Source organism: Oncorhynchus mykiss, chromosome 13 (assembly GCF_057628025.1).
Source record: "Oncorhynchus mykiss isolate SJ-2025 chromosome 13, ASM5762802v1, whole genome shotgun sequence".
Taxonomy (NCBI): domain Eukaryota; kingdom Metazoa; phylum Chordata; class Actinopteri; order Salmoniformes; family Salmonidae; genus Oncorhynchus; species Oncorhynchus mykiss.
In genome coordinates, this window is record NC_143034.1 from 48,883,246 (window position 1) to 48,902,505 (window position 19,260).

The window sequence follows — 19,260 nt, forward strand, 5'->3', positions numbered from 1 at the left end:
TCATGCACATTATTAGAACTGTGAACCATTTTTAGCGCCATGGACAGCACCATGTACATTTTTATAACTGTGAACCATTTTCAACACCATAGACAGCACCATGTACATTATTGTAACTGTGAACCATATTCAGCACCATGGACAGCACCATGTACATTATTGGAACTGTGAACCGTATTCAGCACCATGGTCAGCACAACGGGCAGTATTAGAACTGTGAACCATTTTCAGCACCAAGGACAGCACAATGGGCAGTATTAGAACTGTGAACCATTTTCAGCACCATGGACAACACTATGCAGATTATTATAACCGTGCACCATTTTCAGCGCCATGGACAGCATCCAAAGTAATACTGTGGGGAAAATGTCTTCCTTCAAATGATTGATTATCAAAGACTGATAGGACATTAACCATCAGCCACCAAGCCTTACTACTCCCTCAGAATCTGATGATTAGACCTAATTTTCCAATACAAGGACAGGAGTTTGAGCGTTTTATCCGTGTGTATACAGAGACCTACAGTGCCTACTTTTCCAAATTAGACATTGAGACTCATTATGAAATATTAAAGCTAACTGTGAGGCAAGGAATACAGCCAGAGAGGCGATGCTTTTAAAATTCCCTTTGCACTGTCCCGTGGATTCTTTCAATATGAACAATTCTGCTAGATGGAGGTTGCGCTATGAGGACATGAGTCCAGAACATAGCCTCAATACAACAGCCCTCCACCATTCTAAGAGTGATGAATCTACATTACCGGTACAAACTGAGCAGAACACAGTTGGGTAATACTGTAGAGCTCCCTTAGACATGACTGTAAAGCATTTGCACTTTGAAGCCCCAGGGTTCTCTCTAGCTGGACTGGAAAGGTTAATGAACCCCCCTACGCCTCGCTGTATCAATGTCATATTACTGGGGACTGTGGCCCCAATTGATCGGTGGTCCCAAATCACATTTCACTAATAGCAGGTTCAGCCCCATGGCAGAGCCACAGAGTGAAACAGAGAAACAGACTCCCTGGTGCCTCGCTAATTTGGAAAATCTAGTGTTTCACTACTCCAACGTTTCCTCTCTGCTCTGTGAGACTGGGAGAGCATCCACATTAGCTGAGTAAACTGATTCAAATATGCTCAAATCATGTAATGATGTATTGTGAGCCATTACGTTTGCTGTTTGCTTCTCAAGAAATTATGCTAAAATGACTGAAATAAAATTGTGGAATAACAAAATTGTGTGTGTGGATATTTTTTTAAATTCTATTACTTACTTACAAGCCCTTAACCAACCATGCAGTTCTAAGAACACTTCTTTTTCGTAAAACTGCGTTGTTGGTTAAGGGCTTGTAAGTAAGCATTTGACTGTAAGGTCTACCTACACCTGTTGTATTCGGCGCGTGTGACAAATAAAATGTGATTTGATTTGATGTTGTCTGGTGGGTAGACTGTATGGCTTTACTGGATAACATCTGCTCAATGGTTGTGCTTAGGTATGACACAAAGCAACGTGTTTATCTCCTTGGCTACAGTGCAGGGCCCCAGAACACCCATCTGTGAGAGAGAGCACAGAATCATGGAGATTTCACCTGTTCAAATCTAAGCCTTTTATGACTCAGACTAGCAATATTCAGTCACGTCTCTCAGTTTAGAATGTCCGTGAAGCAGAGATCTGTGCAACAGCTTGGAGATTCAAGATTAGAGATCATCTTTGTTGTGTACTTTCATGATTTAAAGGGAGCAATTAATGGCTTGCATTTGTGCAATTCAAAGTTAATTTCTAAATAAAAATGCTTGTTGTCCTATGAATTTCAATTGGCTAGAGAACACACATTCATGTGAGTTATGTGGAAACGTTCACACACAGGTATCCACATTGACTATGCTTCTCACCTGCCAACTATATATGCTGTATGTCTCTATAAAATAGGCTACCAGGAGTATTCCTTTAAAAAGTTACATGCATGGAGAATATGATCATATGAAGAGTGACGTCAGACGGCATCTTTATATATTCATCATCTGTCCCTGACTGCCGCAACGGCATTCTTGAGAACTTTGAGAAAGCAGCCAAACATGAGCTGAACATCCGCGAGGCTGAGGCTTCGCACGGATTAGAGTCAATGGCAGATTACACCGTACCTTTTGGAAGAGATGCAGATTTTTGGATTTCGGCAGGTTTCCAAAGTCACTCATCATTATCCAACAAACGGCATATTTTACCCAGAACAACGGATTGAGGAAAACGAAGAATGGGATTGAGGATAACGACTCCGTGGGGGTTTAAGTGTTTCGACAAAATATTATGCAATTAGTTAATATTCCTGATGCAATCATCCTACCACTCAAACTATATGAACACATTTAGGCGGAATCATTCTACTTTTTCCAAGAAAATGGCTGATATCAATTTACTCCAAAGTTATCCAACAATTGTTTAATTGGAAACGATGCAAATTGTGCACATGTAATTTCTTGGAGGAACATTTACCTGGTATTCTGTCGTATTGTGATGTTGGCAGAGGCAGAGTCCGGTACCACAAGGAGACACCGCAGTCCAGGCGCAGCACAGAAGATAAACATGCAGTCCCTTGGCCCATGGAGATATGGCATATAGGTTCATGTCAAACCGAATCGTGCCATCTTCAAATAGGTTGAGCAAACGATTTATTTTTATATTCACCATTTCATTGTCCTTCACATATTTATGCTACAGCATACTGTTTTGTTGTGGTACAATCATGCCAACCCAGAGTTATGAGGAAAAAGGGTGCCTCAATCACAAGAACGTAGGAAGCGAAAAACTTCTGCAAAAAGATTGCATCGCGGACAGGAGGACTGCTCTGGATGAGACTTTAAACGTGGCACTCACTCACCAAGGATCAAGTAATGCTCGCAACCAAAGTAGAAATTCTGCCTTGCCCATCACTCACAAACGGAGTGTTGCCCCATCCGAATATAATATTACTGTTGCACAGAAATATGGAAACAAAAAGTTACCTAACGCACTAATCATCGGGGTGAAGAAGGGCGGCACCAGAGCGGTGCTGGAGTTCATTCGAATTCATCCAGATGTGCGCGCGCTTGGAACAGAGCCCCACTTTTTCGATAGAAACTATGACAGAGGATTGGACTGGTACAGGTACGAAATGTCACGTTGATTTACATATATATTAAACTAATTTGTCTGTTTATGATATATTTTAATTTTCAATATTTTATTTGTTGAACAAGTGCACTTTACCCTACAAAGGAATTTGTCACAACAGTAGGCACAACAGTAGGCTTAGGCTAAGTAGGTTTATAACTTCTTACAACCTAATATGTGTAGGCCTGCCTTTGAGATAATATAGATATGCTTGGGTGTATTGCATCTATATCCATTCTATTCTAATGTGTATCTCTGACATTATTAGTCAACTTAAAAAGTGTGTACCAGGGTGTGTACTTGACAGTCCCAGGATTGTGTTCATGAAAGTCTAGAACGTTTTGCATGATCCTAAGGCTAATCATGTCCCTTGTGGGATGGAATAAGTGTGCATGTGTGTGTGCATAAGTGTGTATATTCCCTCCTCTCACTCTTGTTGAAATTGTTGATAATGATCACTTAGAGATCCTTTTTTCACAACACGATACAGTAGAGAACACACGGGAAACTGTTGAGTGTGAAAAACCCATCAGCGTTGCTGTTCTTGACATAAACCAGTGTGCCTGGCACCTACTATCATACCTCACTCAAAGGCGCTTCAATATTTTGTCTTGCCCATTCACCCTCTGAATGATATACAGTACACACAATCCATGTCTCAATTGTCGCAAGGCTTAAATGTCCTTCTTTAACTGTTTCCTCCCCTTCGTCTACAGTAATTGAAGTGGATTTAACAAGTGACCTCGATTCACCTGGTCAGTCTATTTCATGGAAAGTGCAGGTGTTATTCATGTTTTGTATTCTCAGTGTAGATACACTACATGACCAAAAATGATGTGGACACCTGCTCGTCGAACATCTCATTCCAAAATTATGGGTATTGATATGGATGTTGGTTCCCCCATTGCTGCTATAACAACCTCCACTCTTCTGGAAAGACTTGCTTCCATTCAGCCACAAGAGCATTAGTGAGGTTGGGTCGCAGTCGTCGTTCCAATTCATTCCTAAAGTGTTCAATGGGGTTGAGGTCAGGGCTCTGTGCAGGCCAGTCAAGTTCTTTCAACACTGATCTCGACAAACCTTTTCTGTATGGACCTCGCTTTGTGCATGGGGGCATTGTCATGCTGAAACAGGAAAAGTTGGAAGCACAGAATCATCTAGAATGTCATTGTATGCTGTAGCGTTACGTTTTCCCTTCACTGGAACTAAGCGGCCTACCCCGAACCATGAAAAACAGCCCCAGACTATTATTCCTCATCCTCCAAACTTTACAGTTGGCACTATGCATTGGGGCAGGTAGAGTTCTCCTGCCATCCGCCAAACCCAGATTCGTCCGTCGGACTGCCAGTTGGTGAAGCGTGATTCATCACTCCAGAGAACCCGTTTTCACTGCTCCACGGTGGCGAGCTTTACACCACTCCAGCCGAAGCTTGGCATTGCACATGGTGATCTTAGGCTTGTGTGCGGCTGCTCGTCCATAGAAACCCATTTCATGAAGCTCCTGACAAACAGTTATTGTGCTGACATTGCTTCCAGAGGCAGTTTGGAACACAGTAGTGAGTGCTGCAACCGAACACAGATGATTTCTACTCGCTATGCGCTTCAGCACTCGGTGGTCCCGTTCTGTGAGCTTGTGTGGCCTACCACTTTGCGGCTGAGCCGTTGTTGCTCCTAGACGTTGCCACTTCACAATAACAGCAGTTGACCGGGGCAGCTGTTGCAGGGCAGAAATTTGACAAACGGACTTGTTGAAAGTCAGTGAGCTCTTCAGTAAGGCCATTCTGCTGCCAATGTTTGTCTATGGAGATTGCACAGCTGTGTGCTCAATTTTATACACCTGTTAGCAATGGTGTGACTGAAATAGTCAAATCTGCTAATTTGAAGGGGGAGCCACATACCATATAGTGTAGTTTGTGAGATAATTGATCTAAAGATTTGATTTCCCAAGGCATACAAATATTTTGGAATACCAGAGTAAAATAAACACTCAGACCGAAAGCAATTGGAATTGTAAGCATTACAAGTAAATCATGCCCCAAATCCAGGATGAAGTTACTTTGGCTTGATACCCAGGTTGAAATGCCACAGTATAGCTGCAGTGTCGAATTTCAGTAAGTAAACATGCAGATCAACGGTAATAGATATTTTCAGGGGCAGACTTTTAAGAAACCCTCTCCAGCAGAAACATGGCTAATATTGATTAGTGACCTCGGACAAGGTAGGACTCCTCCTGCCTTCCCTCTAACGGGATGCCCCTCCAGTGTACTGTACATCGATGAGACGGGACACTGGCGCTGTCTCGTACCCACGAGTCAGACCTTGGAAAACGAAGTCCATAGAAGAGTAATAGCCTTTTCTCATTATTGTGCCTACCCAACAGTACCGCGCTGGCTTTTATATTTTCCTTTCACATGATCCTTTCCAGCATGGCCAGATCCAGTAAATCTTAGCTCAGCTTGGCTCAGTTGTGTGACTCTACCTGCTCTCATCCCTTGGCAGCCGTAAGACCTTTGCTGAAGATGGTACCTGCATGCCTAAAAGCAGGCTTACACAGGTGTCACATTCTCCTCTCTGACAGAACATGGTGCCTGTTGAGTGAACCCGAGCAGGGAACTCTCATGGGTCGCATCTACACTTAGCAGAGAGAGAAAACCCAATGAAACAAAGAATGTGCCATTAGAAAGTGTTCTGTTCTGTAGGAGGCTCTGTCAGACAGGCCACTCTAGTGAAATCACCCAGCAGCTCTCCCTAAGCCCAGTTGGTTGTGGTGTGTGCTCACTGTCCCATTTATACCTGCTGTGTTTAAGTCAGTTGAGTCAGACTCACCCATGGGGAACTGCTTAAATCAATAAAAGGGACCTGGAGGCATTCAGTTCAGGGCTGAGGACTTGACGTAGCAGTGCTTTTTCACACACTTAGCTCTGGAGGTTAAGAATAGGCCTATAATATAACTTCAATAATGCTAATATTAGACTAATAGAACAGCGGGAAGTTAGTGTGCAGTAGGCTTGTGCCAATATAGTGCCAACATAGCAGATACTGTATTCATATAATTAGTTTCACGTTAATTATTAATTACACTCACACTTACATACCCTCCCCCATGCATGCACACACACACACACACACACACACACACACACACACACACACACACACACACACACACACACACACACACACACACACACACACACACACACACACACACACACACACACAAACAGGCTCTAAATTCATCAGTACTATTTGGGGACTGATTAATTAAAATGCCACAGAGGCCAGGACCTAGCAACAGTGTCTCTAATCCCCTCTGAAAGCAATTTTAGTTTAGCCACTGACATCTTGCAATAAGAGCCACATAAATGCCGCCAGTAATGAGAAAGATAAATTGGCTGATTAACGTCAGAAGTTCCATACAAATCACCTTTAATAATGTGCTTTAGAGAGTCTTATTTTTCATTTTATTTCAGTCCAAGACATGAGACACCATCCATTTAAATGTAATGAGTGTTTGCTGTATTAGTTCACCTCAGTCATGGTGGCTGAAACTTTATGCAGACTAGAACTAATACGACCTGGTCTCAGCATTAAATAATACGATTGTCACCATCGTCTAATGAGGCACCGTGATAGACTGTCCTCTATTTTTAATCTTTTTAATTGTGCATTACTTGCATAATCCAACTATTTTCACCCCATTGTAAGTGACAGACCTGTGCGACGACAGTGAAATAGTGCAGTGTTCATTACTTGATCTCCAGAATAGAATAAGACCCATTTGGCCTCATTTAGATTGGATGTGAGTGTCTCTCCATCCCTGTGACTATATAAGGGGCAGCTGAATCATACATTATACTGCAACCAATTCCGCAACTCTTCGTGGACGCGTTTTTCAATTTTCGCACACGATCAAAAACATCTAACAAATCCGCATCACTACACACCATCAGCATCAGAACTTAAAAGGGCATCTCAGCTCTACTGATTTTACAGGAGTCAGACGCACATCAAATAGATTCCCTGATTCCCTGTTCAAATTGTGCAAGAGGCCTCGTAGAATCTGCTTCAGCCAAGAGTATTCTCTAGGTCCACCATTAATTGGCTCAGGGAGGATACTGAGCCCCGGAACTCTAGCGTCAGAAAGGTTGACGAGGACAGAAAGTTGTCTGCTGCTCATTTAACGGAGGGAACTGCACATTCCACTGACCCAGGCATCTCTCTCCACTAGTAATGAGGAGTCTTAATCCCGATATAGCTCAGAAACACGTAGCAGTTAACATTAATTACAAAAACAACTCCTCTCGGGAATATCCCCCAAAGACACCATGGCACAGTGAGGTTTTTGTATTAGGATTTTGTATTGAATAAGTAATTAACTGGAGTTGCCAGCAGCAAGAGACAGAGGTAGTGGTGTTGTGAGCTTCCTACTCAGGATCAGGGATAGAGCCTTTACCAACTGTAGGTAACCCAGCTGTACAGAACATTAAGAGCTGTTGAGAGTGGTAGGCCACCCTGGAGGCAAGGCCACACAATGACACTATTCTGAGAGACAGAATCTAACATGGCTGACACCAAACCTATAAATGTATAATGTGATTAAATAAATGTGTAGTTTTGACTGTAGTAAATTGAGTTGAATTAAATGGGGATATGCACAACTCTGTTCAAACTGTTTTTCATGGAGTCTAGACTAGTTACTACAATTACATAGTATACACACCTCAAACATTTTCCGGAATGATAATGGCACCGAAGGAGATGGCCGCCGTTTTACGATCCCATAACCAATTGTGCTATTGTGTATATTTTTTTGCGCTATTTGTAACTCGTTTTCTACATAATGTTTCTGCCACCGTGTCTATTGACCGAAAATAACTTCTTGATATCAGGGCATCGATTACTCACCCCGTACTGGAGGAATTCATCTTCTTCAACGAGTTGGACGGGAAGAATTTGCTCCAGACACCCGACAAGGCCCTCATCCCTGTCATTCGCAGGAGGAAAAGACAAAGATATCGTGGACGACTGTTCGGGTGCCTTGTAAGGATCCGTCATGGAGAGGATAATCTACCTACCTTTACCATCGGTCCTATTAGCCAACGTACAATCAATCTATAATAAAATAGACAAACTACGAGCACGTATATCCTACCAGGGACATTAAAAAAGTAATATCTTATGTTTCACTGAGTCGTGGCTGAACGACGACATGATTAACATACAGCTGGCGGGTTTCAATCTTTTTCGGCAGGATAGAACAGTGGCCTCTGGTAAGACAAGGGGCGGCGGCCTATGTATATTTGTAAACAACAGCTGGTGCACAAATTCCAAGGAAGTCTTGAGGTTTTGCTCGCCTGAGATAGAGTATTTCATGATAAGCTGTAGACCACATTATTTACATCTATATTTTTAGTAGCTGTCTATATACCGCCGCAGACTGATGCTGGCACTGATGCTGGCACTCAATGAGCTGTATACGGACATAAGCAAACAGGAAAACGCTCATCCAGAGGTGGCGCTTCTATCAGCATGTTAAATGTGCAGCAGAAGGAAAACAACTCTAGACCACCTTTATTCCATGCACAGAGACACGTACAAAGTTCGTTCTATTTGGCAAATCTGACCATAATTCTATCCTCCTGATTCCTGCTTATAAGCAAAAACTAAAGCAGGAAGCACAAGTGACTCGGTCAATAAGAAAGTGGTCAGATAAAGCAGATGCTAAGCTACAGGACTGTTTTTGCAAGCACAGACTGGAATATGTTCCGGGATTCTTCCGATGGCATTGAGGAGTACACCACATCAGTCACTGGCTTCATCAATAAGTGCGTTGATGCCGTCGTCCCCACAGTGACCGTACGTACATACCCCAACCAGAAGCCATGGATTACAGGCAACATTCGCACTGAGCTAAAGGGTAGAGCTGCCGCTTTCAAAGAGTGGGACTATAACCCGGAAGCTTATAAGAAAATCCGCTATGCCCTCCAACAAACCATCAAACAGGCAAAGCGTCAATACAAAGATGGAATCATACTACACCGGCTCCAACGCTCCTCGGATGTGGAAGGGCTTGCAAACTATTACAGACTACAAAGGGAAGCACAGCCACGAGCTGCCCAGTGACACAGACCTACCAGACAAGCTAAATTACTTCTATGCTTGCTTCGAGGCAAGTAACACTGAAACATGCATGAGAGCACCAACTGTTCCGGAAGACTGTGTGATAACACTCTCAGTAGCCGATGTGATTAAGACCTTTAAAAAAGTCAGCATTCACAAGACTGCAGGGCCAGACGGATTACCAGGACGTGTACTCCAAGCATGCGCTGACCAACTGGCAAGTGCAGACCACCATAGTTCCTGTGCCCAAGAACACTAAATGACTACTACCTAAATGACTACTGACCCGTAGCACTCACATCTGTAGCCATGAAGTGCTTTGAAAGGCTGGTCATGGCTCACATCAACAACATTATCCCACAAACCCTAGACCCACTCCAATTTGCATACTGCCCAAAAAAATCCACAGATGATGCAATCTCTATTGCACTCAACACTGCCCTTTCTCACCTGGACAAAAGGAACTCCTGTGAGAGAATGCTATTTATTGAATACAGCTCAGCGTTCAACACCATAGTGCCCTCAAAGCTAATCACTAAGCTAAGGACCCTGGGACTAAACACCTCCCTCTGCAACTGGATCCTGGACTTCCTGACGGGCCGCCTCCAGGTGGTAAGAGTAGGTAACAACACATCTGCCACTCTGCACATTGACTCTGTACCGGTACCCCCTGTATATAGTCTCTCTTGTTATTTCACTGCTGCTGTTTAATTATTTGTTACTTTAAAAATGTATATTTTTTACTTATCTATTTTTTAACACTTATTATTATTATTTTTATTAACTTCTTAAAGCATTGTTGGTTAAGGGCTTGTAAGTAAGCATTTCACTATAAGGTCTACACACCTGTTGTGTTCGGCGCATGTGGCAAATACAATGTGATTCGGATTTGAATTGATTCCTTGCCAGGAATATTCCAATACTTCCTTCCAGGTGTCTTTAGAACCATTTGTATTTCAACTGCAGACTGAATGAATATTTGCTGTGTCTCATTATGCGTTGGTAATGTTTTCCATTACTCCCTGCAGTTCAGCAGAAAGCCTTTTGCAAAGACAGGCAGGGGGAAATGTGACAGGAGGAAACAAGTTTAAACTGAACAGGATGTGAGGACAGGCTGACATGCACTGAAATAGTTTTGTTTACACTGTGTTTCATTGAAATTGGCAGCTGAGCCGCAGTTAATTCATCTGAAACATTTACACAATTAACTGAAATGCTCATCTGAAGATGTGCAGCTTGCCAGTCATGGATTTCGGGGTCTTCCGATGAGTGTCTTCATTTTTGGATAGTTGGACACTTTCCCACATCAAAGTCAGACACAGTAACAGCATTTGGTTCGCCTTAATTCAATGCTTTATCGCTTCAGGAGAGCAATTGTCTCAAAACATCCTCAGTGGTTTAGAATATTCCAATGTATTGTCATTTCTGTGAAACGTAGCGCAGAGCCAACACGACTAAATCAGACATCATTGAGGTCAGACTGATTCGGATTCTGAATTATTTGTTTCCCATACAGACAAACAGGACAGTCCTTATGTAAAAACATAGTTTACTCTGGAAAATATTGACACGGTGTGTACAGAACAGATCAGAGCTTTGTTTTAAATTGAATAAAACCTGCTGCTGGTTGTCTTGGCAGTTGACTATAACTGATTTCTTGGTCTAGTTAACCAACCAGCTGACCTGGCTTCAGTATTGTTGCCTGGGACGTTCCTCGGTAACCCTTAATTGACTTCCATTGAGACCAGCTTCTGTCGCTGCTGACTGGTGATTAGTGCTTGGACGTCATTCCAGCAGAAATGGGAGTGAGTGAAATATTAATAAGATAATATTTTCCAGTGGAGACAGAATGAAGCTATTTCCTTCGTACCAGGCGAGGGGAGTAGACTGCAGTTGGTGATGCGGTTGTATAGCGACTCTGGTTTTATTACAGCTTTGTGCATTAGAACACATGAAGCTGTGTAATTGCAATCTGGGTTGTTTGCAACCGTAACATAAAATGGTCTGTACAAATTAACACTCCGTGTGTCATTGAAGATATGACGGAGCCAAACCTTAAACATAGACACATACCGTGGTTTGTAGCAATACACTATAATGATTTAAAAGCTTTCTCACATACTGGTATTACCTTTCCCTGGATCCTATAACCTTAGATAGTATTCACTGTATTGTTGTGAGATGTCATACAAATTGGAAGATGAAAGGCTTCAGAATGAAACCAATGGATAAGAGTATGACTGTCTATGTGAATGTGAATATAATTCAGGCCCCGGTAATAGAGGTATGTGAGAAAGCTTTGAAATCCACATGCAATACTGTATAACACGACACTTCAACAACATGCTCTTAGCATCCACCAAGAAAGCATTATAGACATGCTCTAAATCCCAGGCTTTTCCCTGCACTGATCTCACTTCATCTTACGTTCTACAGCTTGTTTGGAAGTGACCATGATGAGCCATGAGACCTTTGTAATAATTTAATCAGGGGCTTTTCCAAATAACCCCCGCTCGAGCCGAGGCCATCCCAACACCACAGATAATGGATATGTTGAAGTCACCATGCTCCCTGTCCCTGGTTAGTAGACAGTAACTCACAAGCTGTGTGTTGTATAATAGGCAGGGTTCATTATTAGTCTGTGTGATGACAGACCCGTTCTGCTCTGCCAGAGATAGGGGCCACTTTCTAAATCTCTCCGTCTGTCTGTCTGTTGCAGGGACGCTGCCTGCTTGTTATGATTGATGGTTTCCAATTTAAATCCCAATCAGATCAGGCCCTCGCATTACTGTCCAATCCTCCGACTCATCATAAAGCTGGGTAATTAGTACCATGAGGCCTGGATTAATTCTGTTGAAAACAGTGTGTCACCTCCACAGCCTTTCTACTGACAGTGGATGATAGCTTGAACATGGAGGACGTGAATACAACACTGAAGAAGGCAAACAAAATCATCAATCCAGTGGAGGCTGCTGAGGGGAGGACGGCTCATAATAATGTCTGGAACAGAGCAAATGGAACAGCATCAAACAATATTTGATGTGTTTGATACCATTCCACTGATACCGCTCCAGCCATTACCACGAGCCCGTCCTCCCCAATTAAGGTGCCACCAACCTCCTGTGCCACATAGGTTTAAGATTAAGCAGAATACTTCATGATTGAGTTATTGACTTAGCCACATCAATACCTGACTCTGTACATCTATTGAAACATGCTATGCTATGTTTTAACTCAACCTTAGAGATGCTGCACATGTTCTCTACATCTACTGAAAGATGCTGTGCTACATTTTAGCTCAATCTTAGAGAGGCCACACGTGTTCTACACATCTATGGAAATATGCTATGCTACATTTTAGCTCAACCTTAGAGATGCTACAGGTGTTCTGTGCATCTGCCGTCACACACATTCCATTTCGTCCACATCAAAAGACTTGCTAATGACCATACCAAAGTAATGTAGACGCACTACTGTGGTTCACGAGCAAATATTTACTGAGGACTCTTACAATGCACTCAATTCCCTCTTGATTTGAAACATCAATGAAGTTACACTGGCGAGGTCTGGGTTAATTGATTGTGCTGAAGGAGATGATCCAAAGCCGACCTTTACCTGCTGCTACGGTCTTACATGCCTGATATGTGATAGGTGATAGGTGATAGGTGCCTGTGTGTCTGTACAATGTTGACTTGCTCAGTGGAGCCACGTTAGCAGCCAAGGGAACTCGGCACATCCTTTGGCACTTTTAATGTTACAGTATGCCAGACATGATTTTTACGTGTTGGTCTCAACACATCTGTCAGGGGAGGATATTAAATACCGGTGAGGGGGGAATTGCTATCTCTTTGCAATCTTGTGAGCACTGGGCACATTTACAATGTTGGGATAGATCCTCCACACCTCGATTCATTAGAGGGATTAAAATGTCACAGCCAAGCCTGTAACGCATCCTGACTCCTCTCAGAGTTTCACCAATAACCTGAACAGGAGACGGCTGTAAATTATTCCAGTCAATTTAGTTCCAGCTCACAGGATCCGGATGATGATCAGAGCGGGGAGCCCATCCATCTCTCTACAACTTTGATTCATGACACAAAATGCCAGTTACTGCCAGCTTTATAGATATATGTGTGTGTGTGTGGGTGTACTCAATGTGTCAAAATGTGTGCAATGGCAGTACAGTTCCACATTGTGGATATACCTTCCAACTATATTCTACATCATTATTAATATTTCACTAATGGTTAATTCTACGGAGTTATCTGATATGATTTACAATATATCATCTGTAACCTTGTCCCAGAGCTCCAAAAAGCTCGTCAGTAATTGAGAGCTGGAGTGATCATGGTGACCTTATCCTTTTGAGAGTAGGCCTATCGAGCGACAATGAAGGCTTTTTGAAAGCTACACTACTGAAGGTGCTCGCTGTTCTCTTCAAGCACCATAGGGTGTCAGCACAGAATACACTGCTGCTGAATGGCTTACAACATGTCACAGTAACCTTGGCGTATTACAATTACAGCCTCCTCCCGTCCTCTCTTATGCTACAAGCACCTCCATTAAAAAAGGCAGGCATCTAAATACAGGGAGACCAACGCAAATAGCAACTGGCAATTCATGTTAGTGGAAGTTTCTGGTGTGATATCAGACCTTTGCATGGAGCCATTCTTAACGTCCCACTGTGGTTGTGTTTGTTCTCAGTAACGCAGTCAGTATGCTCACACGAAAAACTGTTCTTCTCCTCGGTTTGGGTATTTACAGAAGAGGAAAATGGAAGATGGCACTTTAGTTAAATGTTAGTGAAATGTTTCTTGATGAGAAGCGGGTTTATATTCTGGTCAATTGAATGTTTTGTAATCATGTGGATGGGCTTTCATTTCTAAGAATCAATATCTGTAAAACAAATGTTAGTTAAATAAAAATAAAAACTACAGAGAACAGCAGCTGGACCATTTATTTTATCAATGTAATTTGTTCGATCCGAGAGGGTAAATTCATTTCTCAAATACATGACATGGATTAAACCCCTGCTGAAATGAGAATGTATGCACAACGTGTAGGCCTACACTGTGGAAGTGCAGATTATGCTAATGCAAATTCCACCAATGTAATTGGAATCAGGTTAATAAAACAGTGGTATAGCTGTCCCTGACAAGTTGTTGATAAAGAGAAGGGGGGAATCATCTAAAGAGCAAATGTACATGCGCATCTCATCACTCCAATCATGAACAAATAAAGTTCAATTCAAGCTAGGTTTCTGTTCAACCAAACCCGGGACTCAGCAAACCCAGGAGATAATGTGAACATGTCATGTTGTTTCTTGTGCTCCCCAACATGCACATGTTCATCTTTAGGCAGTGGATCATTGTTGTCTTGTACTTGGAAAAGTGAAAATGTAATTGGTTGTGTGAAGTAAGAGAATCCCATTGAATTATATGTTCCATTATGGCTTTCTCTATGGAAAGCTGCACTAAACCTTTTTGTGTCCTGGTCTCGTCTGAAACCTTGGTGGATGAAATAAAGTTAAAGGAGGTGATGGATTTTCTTTCATTCCTAATCGACAAGAAATGCACCTCTTTGTGGCAGTCGAGAAATGCTACGAAGCACGGCTGCAAAAGCTAGTACAGCACCAACACTCCTTCTCATCAGCAAAAGAGTGAGGATTTCAGCTCTTGTTCACGCTGCGTTCAGCTCCTGCACCAGGCAACAGGGGAAAAGTGTTAGACTGTCAGTAACACCATCCTGGGTGTTGGTTGTGTGGATAAAAAAAAAAAAGGTTTATGTAATATGCTTAATTGCAGCTATTTCTTTTAACAGTGTTGGTGAGAACTGTGAAACCGAAAAGGGTAGCGTTTGAAATGATATAACCCAACAGTGTTGGAATGTCTGTAGCTTTCTCCATGAGATTATATAGGTCCCTAAAATTCCCTCAACGCAATAATACATGTATGGAAGTGTGAAGAAATAGGAAGAATATGCTATACTATAGGTTAAGGTTGATGATATAACTAAGTTGGGATTCTATCACATAGCACCTGAGATATACAGTGGTAGCATGTATTTAGCGTACTGTAAAGCTGTTTTCTGGGGATGGTGCTACTGCTGTTCTGTTCCTTCCATCCCATGGAAGATTAATGATTGCCTGTGGCCCTAAACTGGTAAGGCTAACAGCAGAACAGCACATGATTCATAAATCAAGCTAAACTGATCAATATTTATCAGACTGTTAAGGTACACTACATGACCAAATGTATGTGGACACCTTCAAGTCAAACATTTCATTCTAAAATCATAGGCATTAATATGGAGTTGGTCGCCCCCTTTGCTGCTATAACAGCCTCCACTCTTTTGGGGAGGCTTTCCAATAGATGTTGGGACATTGCTGCGGGGACTTGCTCCCATTCAGCCACAAGAGCATTGGTGAGGTCGGGCAGTGATATTGGGGCGATTAGGCCTGGCTCACAGTCGGTGTACCAGTTCATCCTAAAGGTGTTCGATGGGGTTGAGGTCAGGGATCTGAGCAGGATAGTCAGGTTCTTCCACAAAGATCTCAACAAACTATTTCTGTATTGTCATGCTGAAACAGGAAAGGGCCTTCCCCAAACTGTTGCCACAAAGTCGGAAGCACAGAATCATCAGTCACAGACATAAAGTTACTATTTTATTTACTGTATCAGTTTTAGTGCAAGAATGGTTTTGGGAGAAACTGCTCGATGCACTTTAGGTGGGATCTATCCATGTTAATGTTCAAAAGTTTCAGGGAATCAAGGTCCTGACCTGGAGGGAAGAACAATTTTACTGTCTCTAGAGCTTTTATTATGGATACACAATGGGAAAGCCCAGTAGCCTAGAGGTTAGAGAGGTGGACCAGAAGCATGTTGGGGAAGTCAGAAGACACATTTCTGTTCTAACCAATGGACACTGATGTTGTGTTCAAATGTAGGTTGTAGTTGTATCTTAGAACTATTCAGGCCTCCTGAGTGGTACAGCGGTCTAAGGCACTGAATTGCAGTGCTAGAGGTGCTACTACAGACCCGGGTTCATTCCCGGGCTGTGCCACAACCGACCGTGGCCGGGAGTCCCATAGGACGGTGCACAATTGACCCAGCGTTGTTCGGGTTAGGGGAGGGTTTGGCCGGTGGGACTTTACTCGGCTCATCGCGCTCTAGTGGCTCCATGTTTAAATACAACTTTTGCATAACCCAGGTTTTAAACAGGAATGATGCATTTCTTAACTCCCATTGCTCGAATCATGAAATGACATTTCCAGAGCAATGCCAGTCTCTACATTTTCTTGGAAAATATCAAAACACTAGTCCTTACTTTGCTATGCATGGTTTCCGTAGATATGAGAAAAACTTTACAAACATTTTAAGATGCATTTCCCCAGAAACTTTATGAAGACGATGACCTATTTAGTGTGACCCAGATTCTCCCAAGCATCTTTTTCTGTTGGATGTCCTTAATGCAGGTGATGGTGATTTATGAACACCAGTCTAAAATGTGATTGGATGATTTCCCTCCAGCCCTCTGCATCACTGTCACCCTGGAGATAGGGAACATGAGTTGTTTTCATGAAACCTTTTCAGCTGTCGAAGTGGATAACAATTTCTGCAAGACAATTAAATTGCTTTACTATTCTATCCCCTTCTAGAGTACTAATGCAATGGATTCCAGGCATAAAAGTTAAATCAGCGTTTTTCTCTTTCTGTCTTTCCCTATTTAGAGGACTAATGCCACGGACTCTAGACAGCCAAATCACCTTGGAGAAAACCCCCAGCTACTTTGTGACAAGAGAGGCTCCCAGACGCATCGCCAGTATGTCCCCCAACACCAAGCTGATTGTGGTGGTGCGTAACCCAGTCACCAGGGCCATCTCAGACTACACACAGACTCTGTCCAAGAAGCCGGACATCCCAACCTTCGAGGAGCTGGCCTTCCAGAACCGTAGCCAGGGTCTGGTAGACACCTCATGGAACGCTATCCGCATAGGGATGTACATCCTCCACCTAGAGAACTGGCTACAGTACTTTCGCCTCTCCCAGATCCACTTTGTGAGCGGCGAGCGGCTGATCACGGACCCGGCGGGGGAGCTGGGTCGCGTCCAGGACTTCTTGGGTCTCAAACGCATCATCACAGACAAGCACTTCTACTTTAACCGAACCAAAGGCTTCCCTTGCCTGAAGAAGCCAGAGAGCAGCAGCCAGCCCCGCTGCCTGGGCAAGTCAAAGGGTAGAACTCACGTGCAGATCGACCGGGAGGTCATTGAGCAGCTCCGGGACTTTTATAGGCCTTATAATATCAAATTCTATGAGATGGTGGGGCAAGACTTTAGGTGGGATTGAGAATCTGATAAAAAAAAATACCAGGTGATATGTGCTTATTGAAATGGATACCTCAGTGGAGTCATTCGAATGAGGACACCTTAAAGTAAATCCAATTTCTCTTCATGTTTGAAAATTCAGTGCGAGTTTAACAAGGTGTGTGTAATCTGCCACTAACTTTAAGACCTTTGATATAATTTCTTAGTTCCTACTTTCACATCATGCCGGTTTTGTTAACCAAATAAAAGAGAAAGATATGCTGCCATGCCATTTAATCTCACAATTAGTATTCGTCATCAACTAAATTGTGCTTCTTCACAAAGGCCTGTTACTTTTACAACACTGTACCATGTCAATCGTTCCAACTCAATGGACAACAATAAAGAGTATAGAGACAGCTGGGATTTGTTGTAACATGTCTGTCCTATGCTACAGTATGATCACAGACATGACAAAGCTATAGTATGTGAACTTGGCATAACATGTGTATCATAATGGCATTCTGCCAAATTAAGACAATAATGAATGTAAAAAACAGTTCATGGATGCCCTCATGCATATTATCGTATCAAATCATGGGCATTATGATGATAATTGGAAGCATTTGTCTTTTCAGCTTCACACAAGAGAAGAGGTAGAGTGTAATGGAAAGACAGAGGAAGACGTGGAGAACTACAGAGCAAAGTGAGCTCTTCATCCAAGGCAGCATGTAGAAAAACAGCTGATGTTTTCACTCTGCCTTTTGAGAAATTAGGAATGGCTTGAATAAAGAAGCTCAACTAAGAAGCTCCCAAACAAGCAGATTCAGATTGAATAATGTAAGTTGAGCACTGCAGTCTTGGTTAAATGTTTTAAGGCAGAACTTGTGTATTAATCATTGCCCAAACAGTACATAGAAGTACACAAATTACAGAGCGTTACATCTAATTTAACCCCTACAAAGCATTTGCAAATTTGGGGATGTAATAAATGCCCAGTATTCCTAGTTTAATTGCAATCATTAGGGTTGTAAAATAACCACCTCCATGTAACATAGACGCATAGAACTAATGCATATTTTACATATTTATTACATATTCATAGCAGCAGCATAAAAACTGTGTTGTTCCTTCTACGGCATGTCCTTGGTGTAATGAACACGAGGGGAGACAGAGAGCTGGTTTCAAGTGCAGGGCGCAGCAGGTGATGATTGAAAAGGACCACAGGAGGAGGCAGGTAGCTGGGTCCAGGGGCAGGCAGAAGGTCATACACAGGGGGTCCAACAAGGCAACAGTACAGGCAGGGAATAGGCAAATGGTGTCGTTAATGAGGCAGGCAAAAATTATCATACACGGGAGGTGTAAATCACGGGAAAAACAGAGTTCCGAAGACACGTGTCACAAAACAAACAATACCTCACAGTGATGGGGTGCAAAGAACTTAACTAAATAGTGTGTAATAATGACCTACAGGTGTGTGAACAGGTGATTAGAATTCAGGTGACTAGGATCTGGAGAGTGTTCAGGGGATCTAGGTGTTTGAGAGTATGAGCTGGAAAGTGAGCTGCGTTCAGGGGACCTACTATTTAAAATGTCGCTTAGGGCCCCCCAAACGGCTAGGGCCAGTTCTGACTGTATGTGTGGGTATGGATGTGGGTATGCAGACCTGCGAGCCACTGCAGCCCCCA

At 42.7% G+C, this 19,260-nt stretch overlaps 1 protein-coding gene across 1 annotated transcript; it reads left to right on the plus strand.

Annotated features, from left to right (window-relative positions):
* Positions 1-2,058: 2,058 nt before the first annotated feature.
* On the plus strand, positions 2,059-17,992 carry LOC110486321 (heparan sulfate glucosamine 3-O-sulfotransferase 2-like). The gene is made up of 2 exons (XM_021557833.3): positions 2,059-3,138; positions 16,997-17,992. The coding sequence occupies exons 1-2, from the start codon at positions 2,603-2,605 to the stop codon at positions 17,613-17,615; spliced, it is 1,155 nt and encodes a 384-aa protein (XP_021413508.1). The 5' UTR covers positions 2,059-2,602; the 3' UTR covers positions 17,616-17,992.
* Positions 17,993-19,260: the final 1,268 nt, after the last annotated feature.

Bases quoted from the DNA above. Each gene is read 5' to 3' on its own strand.
- LOC110486321 (XM_021557833.3), top strand. From the start codon at position 2,603: ATGGCATATAGGTTCATGTCAAACCGAATCGTGCCATCTTCAAATAGG. The intron at 3,139-16,996 runs GTACGAAATGTC...TTCCCTATTTAG, and splicing joins AGAGGATTGGACTGGTACAG to AGGACTAATGCCACGGACTC.